The sequence below is a fragment of the Mya arenaria genome, chromosome 13 (genome assembly GCF_026914265.1).
Source record: "Mya arenaria isolate MELC-2E11 chromosome 13, ASM2691426v1".
NCBI classification, from domain to species: Eukaryota; Metazoa; Mollusca; class Bivalvia; order Myida; family Myidae; genus Mya; species Mya arenaria.
Window position 1 is genome coordinate 34,822,346 of NC_069134.1, and position 17,192 is coordinate 34,839,537.

At 33.4% G+C, this 17,192-nt stretch overlaps 1 protein-coding gene across 1 annotated transcript in view; it reads left to right on the forward strand.

The window, feature by feature from the left end:
- Window positions 1–17,192, forward strand: part of LOC128213155 (complement C3-like) — a 45,171-nt gene that overhangs the window by 3,671 nt on the left and 24,308 nt on the right. Inside the window, exons 6-20 of the mRNA XM_052918706.1 lie at window positions 169–242; window positions 718–873; window positions 2,816–2,858; window positions 5,727–5,814; window positions 7,716–7,818; window positions 9,923–10,156; window positions 11,526–11,696; window positions 12,102–12,194; window positions 12,486–12,557; window positions 12,709–12,906; window positions 13,440–13,589; window positions 13,768–13,842; window positions 15,639–15,747; window positions 16,013–16,243; window positions 16,488–16,629. Of these exons, the coding sequence (XP_052774666.1) occupies window positions 169–242; window positions 718–873; window positions 2,816–2,858; window positions 5,727–5,814; window positions 7,716–7,818; window positions 9,923–10,156; window positions 11,526–11,696; window positions 12,102–12,194; window positions 12,486–12,557; window positions 12,709–12,906; window positions 13,440–13,589; window positions 13,768–13,842; window positions 15,639–15,747; window positions 16,013–16,243; window positions 16,488–16,629 (1,939 nt within the window). The remainder of the gene's footprint in view (window positions 1–168; window positions 243–717; window positions 874–2,815; window positions 2,859–5,726; window positions 5,815–7,715; window positions 7,819–9,922; window positions 10,157–11,525; window positions 11,697–12,101; window positions 12,195–12,485; window positions 12,558–12,708; window positions 12,907–13,439; window positions 13,590–13,767; window positions 13,843–15,638; window positions 15,748–16,012; window positions 16,244–16,487; window positions 16,630–17,192) is intronic.

The window sequence follows — 17,192 nt, forward strand, 5'->3', positions numbered from 1 at the left end:
TCTTCTTTTTTGTAACAAGCAGAGGAAACGAAAGTCTACACATATCATTAAACCATTTTTGTAAATGACAGAAAACTAGCTAACATCACGTTGTATATCAAGAAAAGACCATGAAAAGGTCGTCAAACAAAATATATAAATTATATGACTGTATTAATTTGTTTGCAGTGAATGTTCGTGTTCTTGCAATGGATGAATCTTTGAAGCCAATACGAGATCAAAATTTATACATAGATATTCGAGTAAGTAAAATATGAAGTAGATCAAAGTGCTAAAATAGTATATAATAAGGCGGCCTGGTACATTTTCCAATACCTCTGAAATGTTTATGAAATGAAAGAAAATTAATTAACACATATATTGACGAAGTGCAGTTACGCGAGAAAGTCAGTTTATTATTTGTACATTCCAAGAAACAAGGTATTTCTCGAAATAAATCTGGAACAGATATTTAAATCGATAGAATTTACTTGGCAGAAGTTCGAATTAGATTTATTAACCACAATATCTTATCCAAAATATTGAAATAGGATTAAATAAACATAATTTTCACTTACTTGAAGCCTGCTCAATGTTCACGTGTCCTCGCCTTTATTTAATGTTCAAATGTATAAAATGTATCAGATCGTCGGAAATCCATGACCCAGAAAGTTGAAACTCAACGTTTATATACAGAGAATGCAATCACGTTATGTAAATATTTTACCTCTTTTCAAGACACCATCGTCTGATATCGCCAGTTATGAAGAGGTAATTGCCTTGGATCGGAAGACGTTTTCTGGCAGCATGAACGGCTTTTATCGTCACAAGTTCCCACTCCCCCCGTACCCACATATCGGTGAATGGACCGTGAAAGCGTATTTGGCAGGAATGGTATTTACGTTCTAAGAACACATAATGTAGTGATGCATATTACATTTCTATGTGTTAAACAATCAGAACTTTTGTCAAGGAGACGAATAAAACGTATACAGATTGGTGCTGAAAGTTTTACAAGCATGATATATATAATTAGTTTATAAGATGTATAGTATGGAAGTTCAGATATTTAACCCTGTTCCGACTAGTAAACTACGGAAATCTTGAATCTTTTGTTAATAGTCATGGTTATATGGCTAGACTAATGGCTTCAAATAAGGTTTATAGAAGCTTAATATGAACACTGTAGTAATCAGAACTGTTCACGTACCACAATGTCACAAATCACAATATTTTACCGGTTTAGTACTAAAAGGCCACAGGTAATTATTCTCTTCACAAATTGTCAATGAATATATTATCGTTATTTAATTAGTTTAGTTATGCAGAAGAATGCCCGTGTTTTAATGACAGCGGGTGACAGGGTTGTAACGTGACCATACATGTCATCCCAATCACAAATGTTCACTAAGTCACAAATGGTCACAAAGTACACACACCGTTCACAAAGGCACCTTCTGCAGCCAAACGGGGTTACGGAAATAGGTTAAGCGTTTTCTTCTAATTGTGTCATATGAGCTCCGTCCCCGAATTCCTCAGCGGTCTGACCAATGTAGGGCGGATTGGCGCTGTCCTGATTTTTCCCTGACACAAGTAGATGAAAGCAGTACGACACGACTGGCAATGTTTCGTGCCCATAGTCACACTGGAAATGAACACCATAACAGCCAGCGCTGATTTCAAACCAACAAATAATGAGTCAATCAGTTTCTTCCAATACACTTAACCATCCGATAAGTAAGAATTTTCTTATGATATTGATTATAGCAACCCATGACCAAGTATAATAATACATTGCTTGCAAGCTTGGGTATAAAACTGCATATATTTGGTGGGTATAAAAGACTAACGGTATGGGCATTTGACGGATTGGTTGATTTGTGGTTGATTTGTGTGAGGAGGAAAAATGTTTAACCCTTTGAAATAATTTCACATTAAACTAAGTGACGTGGTCATTTCTTTTGGGATATCATGCGTAGGTCTCAACCAACAAGTTGTCATGTGACATGCTACAGAGGTTACAAAAAACCATAATCTTGATTATTTGAGTCGTATAGTATAAAAACGTTGAACACAGTTAATCCAAAATCGGGACCAAAATATTGTTTAGCGATATTTCGAATTAACAATTTTCAGAAAATGACAGCGTTCACGAATTAAAGATGACGTGAAATACTTAGTCGAAAAGATTACAATGTTGGTTACACGTTACCAATACGATACATTCGGTTAGAGTGATAGATATATTGTATGAGCTATACAGAAAATAAGTTTTACAAGATTTATATAAGTATATAGTATACGACCTGTAGAGTATACAATCTTTGCAAAAATATATTATATGATGTATACATATCAGCATTATCGCTGTTTAGTATAAAGGTTTTATATATATATAATATAAGCTGTAAAGTATACAAACTTGCATTATATTGCATATGAGCTGTATATTATACAGCTTACGTTAGTGGAGAAAACGAAAGCGTATTTGTTATGAATAGTTGTAGAATTTAAGGTAACAATTCAGCAGTTTCTAGTATATCACAAGTTTACATAGCAACTTGAGTATTTTTATTTAAACCAGTAACCCTCAGCTGTAAATTAATTTGGTTCGTTCATGCCTCTCTGATTTGAACAAAGTGAAGTAAAATATCGTTTTGATTAGTTCTAGAATTTGCAAACAAAACTGGCTGTTCCTTTTAAAAGAAAGCTTATGTCCCAAAACACAAATTTAAGTAATCTTCCTCAGTTTAATAGTTTATCTAGAACAATTCGAAAAATCGAAACTATTTCATTTTTGTGATTTTCATGCTGTTTTTTGTTTTATTATTTTCAGTACGATACCGAAACAATTGTTCCATTCGAGGTGAAAGAATTCGGTAAGGAATAGTCTGTGCTCGTTTCAATTAATGATGCTTGAGTAGTTATAATCAAGAACAAGGCCAATTTTAGGGTCTAAACTAAATTGAAGCATATATGTATGATATTAATATTTAACCAATAAGTTGCGTATAAATAGATTGCGTGAAATAGTCTGCATAGCTTCTTATAGCCGCTACAAGTTTACGGTGACAAGGGGGCGACACGTGCGATGTTTAATCGAGTAACCACGCCTTACTCACTCGTTCCCATGACTAAAAGAGAACTTAGTCGTAGAAACGAGGCATTGATTCGTAGCCACGATAACATCATGGGAATCAGTTAGTAAGTCGTGGTCATAAGATAAGTATGGAATATATTCGACTGCGATGTATCTTTGCGAACGTAACAAAAAAATATACAATCCCAACCGACTCACACAGAGTTGTGTTTTGCGCATTCGCACTAGGCTGCTGTTTGATATGGAAATAGAAAACCAAATTCATCGCCTTAACTTCTAGAAGCCCTTTTTTCTATTTAGACTATTTTTTGAAGAATAAGACGGGGTATAATAATAGCCATGGCGTCTTTTTTGTTGTTGTTGGTATAGTATTATAAAAAATTCAAACATCGGCTATAACTCAAACCCCGATTTAGATATTCAAGTGTTATCGAGTGAACATGTGGCCTGAGCCAAAACGCTCATGGCTCCAATCTTACAATCATCTTTGAAAAACAAGTTATTTCAGTACATATTTGTACTGTCAACATTACTCACATAGAATCTTGACAAAGTGTTTAATCTTCATATGTTATGAGAAAAATGTGCTTTTATACAATAAGTGTAGCAACATTGATATGATCGGATTAAAAATGGTGGCAGGTGGTCAGAATGCTTTTACCTGCTCTGAAGGACTGTAATTTCTTGCGATATTTTTAACATTTTGCTCATTATTAGTTGAGAAAAGGGAGTTTTACATTTTACTGACCGTTCCAAGGCGATACCTAACAATCCTTGATAAACACATCTTTTATATAGTATATTTGCACTGTGTTGTGTGTGGAGTTTTGTGCTGTTGTTCCATGTTTCTTGTTTGTGATATTTTGTTTTTGTGTTCTATGTCTTTGGCGTTTACCCTGTGCCATTAAACCGGGTTTATGTTTAAACTGTTTGCTACTGAGCTTGTTTCTGTAGTTTTTCACATAAGTTACTGCAGCTTTGAAATACCTTTATTTCTTTTGGATTATTAAGTGGTGTACCTCAGAAACGGTTTGAAATATAAATGGATTCGCGGAAATTTTCTAACAAAGAGGCATAACTTTGTTAAAGCACTTCAAGTGAAGATTGTGTTCATGGGCCAATAAAACAGCAAGTTAATACTTGTATTGTTTAACACTTCATTTCTTCCAAATACGTTATTTGTGTAAATGGTTAACCTAATCAAGTAATTCGTGTTACAAATTCACAAACGGTTCTAAAAACGTTAGCCTACAAACCCATCGACCTAGAAACAATGTCTAGGAAAAACATTTCGTCGCTTTGTTCGCCAAATGAGACCTTCATCAAACCTGCCAAGTTCGTTGTCCCACAGCCCGTCATTCAGGGCCTGGTCGCACCAAAGGTTTCAATATCGGTTTGGAAGTCCACGAGAGAAACTTAATTGAATACTGTATATAGTGACGAAGGAAATCATTAATTGATGAGTGATTAAAACATCCCTATACAAGCAGATTTTGAACCCCTCGCGATGTAGATAGGTCCGAGAAACAGTCATAAAACCATATAAATTATTACAACTCCAGATAATGACATGAGCAAGGTTAAACCCACTGCTACGAAAACACCTGGTTTTGACATCGTAGATCTCCCACCAGAACGTGATCAGCCTCTCCTGAGTTCATGAATATTTTTTCAATCTGATTATTTTATTATAAGTGACCTATGTGATCTGTTTTTGATTTACATATTGACATATTTGAGTGTTATGCAGGGAAATACACATTCGACAGATTACTTTCACATACAACTGATCTTGAATCCAAAAAATATCAACTGTTTTTATTTTGTGCTTTGTGATGATTTAAATGCTCATACTTCAGATAAGCCAAATTTCGTCACAGACGTTAGTTATACGCATGAGTTGCTATCCAAGAATTATGTAGCACGAAGTAAAAAAATAAAGAAGGCTAATTCATTACGTATTAATGATACTAGCTTTATGTAAAGAAACCGGATTACGTATTTCAAATGGTCGCATTGATAGAGAAAAGGAGAGAAATTTTACTCACGTTGGAAGTGGCGTGTCAAGTGTTAGTGGCTATTATTTGACAACACAACATTAATAAAAGCATGTATCTAGTTTTTTTAATTGATTCACCAAATATACACTCTTATCACGGTGCTCTTTTATTTTCTTTGTTATTCAACAAAGCTATTTCACTCTTGGATTATGATAAAAATATGCATTTATGCAAAACGTATCGCACCTAGAAACACTAGATACATTACAATCGTGTAGTTAAAGGATACTGCTTTTTCAGCACAGCGAATTTTGTGTTTCTGATTTGTCGCAAATTATATAATATGTTTTTAAATGAATTGTGTTTATTGTGTTATTGCTGCTTTTTGTCGCAAGTGTATATGTACTTGTTTTGCAAAATGGGTCTATTACCATTTTTTGAAATGAATGTTCTGCTCTGTGTTTTATGATTTTGATTGAGACTTGACCCTAGTAGTTTGTGATATTGGGGCCTGGCTTTCACAACTGATGATATATTACCCTTGATAGTTTTAACTCGTGTCATAAAATATAATTCTATGATCACTCGTGCAACGAAATAAGATCATAAACTGAAATCGTAAAATATCATTTATATATATATTCCAGTTCTGCCGACGTTTGAAGTGAAAATAACGAGTAAAGAAGCATACATCTTGGAGAACAAAGAGGATATTAAAGTGACGGTTGCCGCTAGGTAAGCACACTTGTACCATGTTTGAGTTTCGTCTGTACATGAACTCCACTATTGGAACGGAAACAAGATATCAAAAATGAATAAATTGTGTTAAACCTTCTCGAGATTCATATATATACAGATTTTAAGTAGATTGTAAACAAAAAAAACACAAGAAAACTTAACTATACTAAAATATATCGAATCCCCAATGTTGATCCAGACTCCATTAATGATAACGAGACATCATGAAACCGGACTAACAATATGTTTTAGAACATCCGGAATATCTTAGTCTGGCCATTTGATAGAACTAAATTGCATGTTTTCGCTCACCTAAGCATGACGTGCACAAGGTTAACACTTAGATCGATCTTCGTCCGGTCGCAGGGAGCTTCCTTCTACAAAAATACAACAAAACGTTTTAGCATTAACATCAAAATAGCCGACTTTCTGTTTTGCAATTAACCCCCCCCCCCCCCCCATCTTCTCTGAAACTATTATGAGTCAAGTTTTATTGAAACTTTACTAGAATCCTTGTTCGGTGATCATCTACAAAAATACAACAAGGCGACTCGACCTATAAATTAATTTGTATATTTCCGAAGTTCGTAGAATTGCATTGTTATACTCAATGTATGATTTAAAATTTCCATTGGACTAGCCCAGTGTACATAATTGTACAGAATCCAGTATGTTGCTTGCACAGCCACAATCATTTCAATTTATGAACATGAATTGGAAAAAGTTGTTTACTAAGAAGACCATTAAGTGTACCATCGAGGTAGAGTAAATATGTAATGTTATTTGTTGATAATACTGTAATGACTTTTACCTCTCTTTGCTTCAATTCGATTAAATTTAGCTTCCAATTGAAATATTTTATGAAAATTAAAGTCTAAATATGGTTATGCTAACTTTATCTCTATTAATATTTTAGTAAAATAATCATTGCAAGAATATGAAACTTCCACAAGTGTTGCTAAGGCAAGAGTCTTTATTGCTCTAACTCATCAAATTATTGATCACCGTAAATAGATGTGTTTTAACATGTGTTTTGGATCTTTTACCTGTCTTGTTTGTTTTGTTAACAATAAAAGGAATGAAATAAAACGAGTATACTTCATTATGAAACAGCTTGAATTTATTCTATGAATAACATTGTAAAACGAACAATTAGGCATAAAAGGTTCATCTAATCAGCTAGCGTACGACAAAATGTCGTACGATTTCAGATTTCAATTTAATCAAAGCGAGTGTGAGAAATGAAATTAAAGTTTCAACTTTTAAATCCAAACAGGCCTAAAAAATATTTCCAGTCAAACCTTTTGTTCCAAAGTGTATCACATACCCCCCCTCCAAATAAAACAACAACAACAAAAACAACAACAACAAAACGATTGATAAAAGCGATCAATCGATACGATCATTGATAAGATGTTAGTTTTTCAAAACTTTCTATGTCCCTACTTGCCAAGAGAGATAAATTCCTAGCCGAAATATAAATGACATATAATGTGTAATGGTAACGTTTAACCAGACATTAAGAATAAAAAGATTTACTGTAACATTGATCAACTATCGTCTCATAAGGTAAGAAAAACCGTGTTTTCTACACATCTTTTTCAACACGATATCCTTCATAAAATCCATTGTTTTCGATATTTGTCCATACTTTTCGGTAAATCAAAACAATAGTATTTATTGTGGTAGATCTTATTTGGGAGTGAGATGGCACCTCACTATTTTATCAGAATGCGTACGACAAACCTATTGGAGCAGATAAAAGCGTAAACACTAGCCATTGTTACCTCAGTCATGATCATTAATCAAGTCAAACATAATTCAAATGGTATACAATTTGTTGCATTTAATCTATATATAATCTGACATATTTCAATTATTTTATTATTTTTTTGCAGGTATGTACACGGAAAGATGGTACAGGGGTCTGCGGGACTGCAGTTCAGAATCGTGGAAGATAATGGAGCCCAGAATGACATGTTCTCCAAAAGTCGAAAAAATGTCAGTTCTAATTTACTGTTAAATAGATGATATTTGTTCATTTCAGTGTAAGATCGTATTTCATTTCACAAGTGATATAGAAAAACCAAATTTTCACAATATAGTTTTTCTATGATCACGACTGATCACGAGAAAATACGATCTTACACTGAAATAAACGTATTTTCTGTTTCTTTTATGCTTATTTTTGGAGTTTTATAGTATTTTTTATTTATTTTCTTAATAACCCCCTTTTTTGAAGGGTATTATCTACGCCGCTACCCGTGGGACGCCCCTCACGCAATAATTGCAAGTAACAAAATTAGAGCCGTTAAGCCTTTACCAGCTAGCGTTGACTGATTTAAGGGGCTGTACTCCGTATGATGAAAAAGCGAAAAAAAAAAGAAAATTGTCGAAAACTGACATAAACTTGGTATTGGTGTGTACAATGCATTGAAACTTAATAACTGAAGTACCACATAATTTACAATTAATTTGATTTTCGCAGTTTTTTCGTATTTTTCCATGAAAAAAAGATTACTAGGTATGTCAACCTAGTATAATTAATTCCTTATGCGTGATTGGCTAGTCGGTGTTATCATGTGATATTACAAAGTTAGGTATATAGCTTAAATATTCTAACCTTTTAAGGGTAATCCTTCGTAGCACAGTGGATACGACAATGGACTGCAATTTTGGCGACACCGGTTCGAACCCGGTCTCCGACTCCATTTATTTACATTTTGGTATTTTTTTTTAACAATTATGATATCAAAGAGTAAAACATTTTAAATAATTGTCCTGAGATTCGTTACAGAAAAAAATGGTGCCAATCTGGTGTACAGTCCCTTTAATATAAAGCTATCAGTACATTTTTGCACAGCAGGAATGTAATTGAAATTATCAACAGCTTCTAGATAACATCAAGCGTAAATCAGATTTTCTACACTTTTACAGGACCTTGTTTGCTAAACGCGAAAATTTTAATTGTTTAGAGCTCACTTGTTATCCCTAAATTTTGCAGTACGAATCGAACAAATTAAATTAATTTTAAGCCTTCGGATGAATGACACATTATTACCATAGTATCATCAAATAACATAAGTATACTTTATTTAAGAGACTCAGTGATGCCCGAATTAACACTTTCCATCAAATTCAACTCGAGATCTTCTTACAATGACGAAAAAAGATTAGAACTTTACTACCCCTTGCTTCAAGGCTAAAGAATATTCAAAGAAATCAGAAAATGAATTACAATTTCTAACAAGTGCTTTACCTTTGTAATACATAGCACGTACAATTCTAAATGTTTTACCACGACATTGTTTAAACTTTACGAACAAACCGTGACTAGATATTATCAAAGGCTTTCTTAAATATATTCATACATAAACTTATCGTTCATTTTCATTCAAAAACATTCAGCGTTTAGTAAAAAAATGGCACCAATTGCTGAGCGACCTCTTCTCGTAAAACCAGGAATACCGCTTTTTTGTTGTGCCTCTTTCGCCTTTACAGGTATCCTTTGAGAAACACATCACTGACAGGGCTGAAAATGAGTGATGCACTATTGGGATTTAGAAGAGTTCACTCAGCAGTTGGTGCCATTTCTGTTGAATTTATAAATCATAATATTTCCCTGGTTAAAGAGAAATGGTCCTACTGATGGACATATTACGGTCAATAAATTCGACAGATTTCAAAACTTGGCAAATAAAAACTTTTCCACATAACGTCATCATTATTTATATTATCAAAAGAGGTTGTTTGGTGAAGTAATATTTTTATGACTGTTTCGTTTAACCAAGAAAAGTAAAATTACTTTAATTATATTATCAGTATCGTAAAGCAATACGGTTCTTAGAACATAAAGTATATTTCGTACTTTGATAAAATCAAAGCACACAAAGGCACAAACGCAACCGGTTGAATAAAAAGTGCAGTCTACACTCTAATAGTCCTTCAGTAATATCCTACTTACTGAAATAAGATACTGACAGTTTTAATCATTGCATGTGATTAATATGTTATGTTGATATACGATTTATAGATAGGCTTTCTACATTTTGCTTAAAATCTGATTGCTTGCGACTGACTTGAGGAATGTTTCCATTTTATATAGCTCATCAACGGCTTGACTGAGTTTACTATCAACGTACGGGCTCTAAAAAATGCACGAGGAATGTATTTTCCTGAAAATGCTCGCTTGCTTCTTGAGGCTGACGTCATCGAGGACGCTACTGGCAAAGAAGAAATAGCATCAGAGGATTTCCTTGTATTCACAAAAACTCCTTTCCGCTTTGATTTCTCAAGGTCGAAGAAGACGTTTAGGACAGGCATGATTTATCATTTAAAGGTAAATGTGTTTGCAATCAAGTAAAAATGGTTTTGCTTCCATGTGACTAATTCAGTTTAAAAAAATGTGAACACGTATAACTTCTCTTATCCAGATGATTTCAATATATTTGTTTGTCTCCTAAATTGAGAGGATAATCCAAGTTGTCGGTGTTAACATGGTTTATCAAATCACTTGCATACAGATCGATTCAATAGCAAGGTGCCCTGTAAGTGTTATTTTATTAGGATAGTTGACCACGTGATGTTTATCTACAGTCAATTGTTTATGTGGCCGCGAAAACGGACTTCTTTTCTATTCTGGTATGTCAGGGGTAAAGCATGAAATCAAGGGCACCTCTAAAATTATTTTTATTGATATCTTATCAAATATATGATACTGTAAAATGTATGTTATGCATGATACCGAAGTAAAAGTTTATCCCCCAAAAAATCAAGGATCGTACTAACCGACCTTGACAGTCACTTGCCCAGAAAGGCTAATTATGACACTGGCAGAGAAAATCGGCCAGAACAATATAATGTAAACTTACCCCACACGCAAATGCTGAATAATGTGCGGTATTCAAAAACAGTTAATTCCATTTCTGTAGTTATTGGCATCATCGCAATTACAACAGAAATGAGCAATATCTTTGCCGGTGCAGTTCTAAACATCGAGCACTTGATTCTTTAATATCAATATGACTTTAATCCATTGAACATGTGGCGAGTGTTTGTTATCACACTCGTGATCTTTAAGTTGAACCATGATCATGACTTGCGGAATGATTGTTACATGACTGGATAATTGTTTGGTGACTCTTTCACGTTGATGAACTTTTGAAATCTTTTATGGTTTGAATTGATATTGATCTGTTAAAATGCATTTTTACTCTAGTACACGTATTGAGTAAATTTGAACAGTTTTAGGAACATTCATTTGACACATTTAAGCACTACATGGGTAGTCTGCAGATGTCAATTGAAGAAAAAACAGTTTTCCCCCTTTGTTTGAAAAAAAATAATGCCAATTTAAAGGTAGTCTGTTGTGTTTTAATAAAAAAGTTCAGAAATAGAATTCTAGGTTAGTGCCATTGATGGAGATAGGTTATCAGGCTCGTCTAGGCAATTAACTGGGTGTTTTCTCCATATCCTCATTTCAGATGGAACAAATCTTGGTGCGATTAAGTTAGAAATTTAAACAGCGCATTTGTTTCGTCATGATTCAAATTAGAAATTATAAATTTGGTATGTTAAGAGCAGTTACTATTAACACCTAAAAACTCATCGTACTGGTCTTTCATCAATGCGGTAGTATACATTGTGGTTTTTAAAAAAGAACAAATTACATACTTTTTATCCTATATCTTTATACCCTTTTCGTTCAGATTGACATGACCTACGTAAATGGGCGAAACGCAGCCAATCAGCGAATAAACATTCGTTATTACGAGGGAACGGAACAAAGAAATATGCCTAAATATGAATATACCACAAATGATAGAGGACAGCTAGTGGCACCTGTGTTAGCAGTTGAGCAACAACAGTTGCTTTTCCAGGTAAATAATGATAGTCTTTAATTTTATTAAATGCACCTCTTAGAGTGCTACTAGTCTTAGAGCAAACATATGATTGTTCTAATTATACCAATAAATCACTCGACCAATACACTGAATGCAGTCACTGTCTTTAGAAATAAATTATCGAAAATAACTGATTAAGTTTAAAGGTGTTTTTTTTTACAATTGTTTATTCATAGCTTTAATATTTGCATTTTTAAATATTTAGTTTTTTTTAATTATCTTATGACTAAGCAGTCACAGAAATCAATATTATTATCAATTTATTTCTACCTATTTTAAATGTTTTTCATAGTCACTTTTAAGCCATTCACTAGTTTCATTTCACTAGAGAAATTAGTGTTGAATTGTTTCTTTTTCACATTCTTTTTTCTTCATTCGCAGGTACATCCCATAGATTACCCTGGGGAGATCGCCAATTTTTACGTCAAACCTTACATCGGCAACAATCAAATGGTCGTGGAAAAAGTTGAAAGGGTAATTAATACACGCATTCATTTCGTAGAAAGTAGAATTGAACCTATATTTAGAAGTCTGATTCTGATTTAACTAAGCCTCATCGTTATTTCTTTACATAACACGAAACAGTTTAAGATATTTTAATAGACCGTGATACACATATTGCAAAGAACAATTTGCAAATGTTTAGCAACGCTCATTTCACGAGCTTAAAAACTTGTTATGGTATGTCCATTTTTCGATTTAAGACGAGCGTTTGCGTTCACACCTCGGCACTCCTGTTATGTCATTATAGAATTTTCTTTCTAGGACAATGAACAGTTTATTCAAGCTTACACAAACATGAATCCTGTCAGTCGATTTACTGGAATTATGATGATGGTATGTAAAGAATTCTCGTTGTAATTTGGTGATGTTAAAAATAAAAACATGAGCCGGGTATCTGACATGATTTTGACATCTAAGAATGAACAAACACAATGTTTATTACATAGTATTTATTTAGATTGCTTATTCTATAGTAGTCTTTAAGATTGTTTCACGTGGAGAAATTGTGTACACCTCATTCCATCAACCGACGAATGAAATCAACATTCGAATGGAGAACCACATTCTTAAGAAGGTTTCTCCTGGGGCCCGATTGCTCGCCTTTTATGTTGACAAACAAGGAGATGGAATAGTGGCTGACTCGACAAAGTTTGCAGTAGACCCTATGTGCAGAGGTGAACCGGTATGTATGTTGGGCAGATTAGACTTTAACCCAGTTATTTGTGCAAAAAGTCGTAATAACCTTAAGGTATGTTGTTTGGAATTAGAGCAACGGGTATTTAAATAATCAAAAGGGTTTAGTTTAAAGAAACATTTAGTACCTTTTTATGAACGGCTATACACCCGTGTGAAAGGACAAAGGTTGTTATATTATATCCGTAAAGAGCGAAGAATCTTCTTTTCATTGTAGACTTGTTATACTGTATCCAAGCTACTAAATAGTCTTGTTATACTTTTCTAGTGATAAAAGGAGATTTATCAGTGGTACAGAAATGCTTTTCACTGCGTCACTGCTTCAAAGTTTTAAACTGTTAAAGAATAAAGTTCAGACTAAACGTTTGCTTGGCTCGTTTATTGTTAAAAAAATACCACTAGGATTGCCCGTGTAGTTTTCGTTTATGAAAGCTTAATCAACTATTTTTGGGTTAATGCTGGAAGGTGCCTAAACCTCCAAGATATCTCCAAGATATGTACGCTGTTTTTCATGTGTTCTAGCTTAAGGTGAAAACCGATACTGCAACGTTAGACCCCGGTGCAAGTTGTAATCTAACGGTGACCGGACCGAGTGATATGTGGGTCGGGTTCAACGTCATAGACAAAGCCTTGCTTTTGATTAAAAGCGGCAACATTCTCAAGCAGGACACGGTATTTCTAAATATAGTTTACGTGTTCCTTACATATTCAAAGTGTTATAACTTTTGATATTCTGACATCAAACTTCTAAAACTGATCACGAACAATTCCTCAAAACGCATTTATTTTACTTTAGCCGTTAAACTATTAGAATCTTCTGGATAAATATCTTTCTTTATTGCTTTTGTAGATATTCCAAGCCTTGGACTCACATGACCTCGGCTGTGGAGCTGGGAGTGGGAATACTAGCGAAGAAATGTTCAAGGTCACTGAATTGATTTTAAAATTCATGTTTTATTTATTTGGCATTTTTGAAATAAACCGCGTAACTTTCGATATCATCGTATCAACAAGCACATTTGCCTCGTCTTAAGACCTCATTTCACACCTGAATATGAACGGTTTATCGCTGCCTTAACCGTTTTAATAAATATAAAATAATATTTTGTTCACCATGGCTTTTGGTTGATAATTGCCCCAGTGAGAAGAATAATTGCCCGAAGGTTAAAGCCGTGCTGAACCACATATTACCCTGTATGATACATATGTTTTGCCATTTGAACCGGCTTTAGAAAACGCGTAGAAAGTCTAGAAAGTGATAATTTGTGTAACATTTAATTGGTTGCAAATATTATAAGCTGAAATTCCATTAAATTACTGACTAATAAGAAATAAATTTCAAAACGTTGTTCGTCCTTTCGCATTTATTCGTATTTTAACACCAATACTTTCCATTCCACTAATATTTCTTATTTACCTCAGATGATTTTGACCTTCAATTCAATATGTGATCTCAGTTTAGGTCGATAAACCCTATAAACAGTTTTTTAAGATACTATGCTTAAATGTCTCAATCCATTTCGCTGGAATAGTTAACATTTCCCAACGCAATAAGATAAACACAATTGTTTCGACAAAACACTTTCTTGTCATCAATTGTAACCTTCATTGGATGTAAACTTTGTGTGAATGTGTAAAAAACGGATCCTGGTAGCACTTATTACTACACCATGGAGTGTGTCATTAACTGTTATTTTCATCGATAGTTCCGTTTAAATAAGTGTATGACAGAATGTTTAGCTTATATTACAGTGTTTTTCTACAATGAACGGATGGTAAGGAACAATATTTTGACAAGTTATTTGTAAATGAATGCAAAAGTAACTGTTTTAAAGTGAAAGTTTCTGTACTAAAATGAAGGGAAACGCAATTCATTTGTATTATCAAAATGAGTGTGTCAACTATACTAGCATTGCCCTTAGTTCAACTAAAATAGGACTTTTCTATTTAGAGTACAGATGAAAGGATATGGTCTATCGATTTGCAATGATTACAACAAACACACTTTGTCATTTAAGATTACAGTTTAACCGTATCGACCAATTAACTTGCCTTGATGACAACTTACACACACATTGTCAAAGTCCAAAGTTTATTAGTAGAAATCGTCATACAAATGCCTATGGCCATTAAACATGGTCATGGTGATAATATAAACAAATTTAAATACACAAAGATTAAGTAGTACAGAAGATAGCATAATACAAAAAAAGACAAAAAAGACACAAACAAAAACACACACACATATTAATGAGCCAGTCATGTTATAAACCATTTATACTTAATTATTTCAGTAAATTTAAGAACTTGTTATAGTTCCAAAGTAGATTTTCTTAATTTCATTGTCAATTTTGAAGGCATTATTAACAATATTGACCAATTAAATTGCCCTGAAAAGACAAACGTTAAGTTTAAAACGCATGCCCTGATAATGCACACTTTGTTATAGAATGCTGGATAAAGGATATCAAGCAATCAATTAGCCCTACATACAAATAACACACTTGGTCATTTTAAAATGCAGGCTGACCGATATTGACCAATTAACTCTCCTTCATTGAGACTAACACACTGACATTTCAAATTGCATGATTAACTATGTTGATCAATTCATTTGCTTTGATTACAACTAACACACATTGCAATTTTAGAATGCAGCATTAGCGATATTGACCAAATGCTTTGCAGTGATTAGAACTTAAACAAACATTTATATTGTAGAATGCAGGATTAACAATATTGACAAATGCAAACGCCGATCACGCCGCTCTTACACGAACTAGTAAATACTGTGACATAGCGAAACAGAGAGGTCGAAGGTCGAAACTTAGTAAGCACTTTTTATAGTATTGTTTTATATATTATATTATATCCCCTTATTAACGAAGTTGATTTTAAACACTTATTTTTGTAATGTAATATATTTTTTCGCGAAACAGAATGCGGACTTCATTGTCATGTTATATACATTTGCAGGTTTAAGTTTTGATAACTACTCGCAGTTGAGAAAACCAAGACCTAATCCATTTTAGAGAGTGTTTTTTTGCTGGGTGTTGTAATTCTTGTTTCAGAGGGTGTTGTAATTCTTGTTTCAGAATGCCATCCCGGGATGCAAAACTGTTGTCATCTCGGGGAAGTGATTGCTGATCGTCTGCTTGAGTGGAAGGATAATCAACTTGAGTATAACAAAATTGTGGTCGATCTTAAACCTCGCGACGATTGTATGGCCAAGGCAATGGCTATACGCAGAGAAAAATATATATCACATTCATGCATCATCTCTGTATATCAATATTGTCTGGAACGACTCAGTTCAGAGCTTAAAGGTATGATTGACGTTTTGATGTTTACAAATAAGTGGTTTATAACATATAATTGCAAGGCGACGAATGAAATATGTAGCATGTCTCAAAAGACATAAATATATCCAAATTAATTTTATACAGTTAACAATAAACAATATTTTAATGCTCAAAGATGAAACTGCAAAGAAAATAGTGTATGCAAAATAATCCCGTAATGCTAAAAAGATTAATAGAAAATAAGCGCATACAAATATATATATTATAGACCAAGGCCGGGAGAGAAGATCCATTTTCGCTGATGATGATCAGTACAGAAAAGATTGTTATACACTACTTCAGCTAGCCAACTCCTTAACGAGAAGATCGAACTTCGAGACTTCGTTTTTCTTTGAAGAATACCAACTACGGTAAGTTAAAGATACTAGTATTTTTAAAAAGGGTATTTGAAATATATCGTAAAATAATTCGGTCAGTTAGTGGCCACATTGTTATCAATAATAAAAACACAATATATACTAATTTATGTGTCATCATTGTAACATACACCTTCTTTATGCATCATCCTTTGTGGCATTTAAATAGTATAAACCAACATTTATATATTAGTTCATATTTTCGATGATGTATTGAAATAAAAACAGTGGTCAATATCCTGATAACTTCATCGTATTAGTGAGTTTATCGAAGTATTATTGCACTGTTTTACTTATTTAGCCCGTTTTCTCTATAAAAAAGAATGCGAACGCTTACTGTGCTAGGAGAAAAATCAATGATGTCTTTTTTGGTATTATTATTATTATTATTATTATTATTATTATTATTTGGCTTAAATTTGGCGCAATCGTATTGATTGTGATGAACCACCATAAGCAAAAATATTAAAATGATGTTTCTGTATAATTTTGCAATATATTTCACATCGTAAACACAACAAATCAATATTTCTCTCATCTTACTCTGAAACGTACAA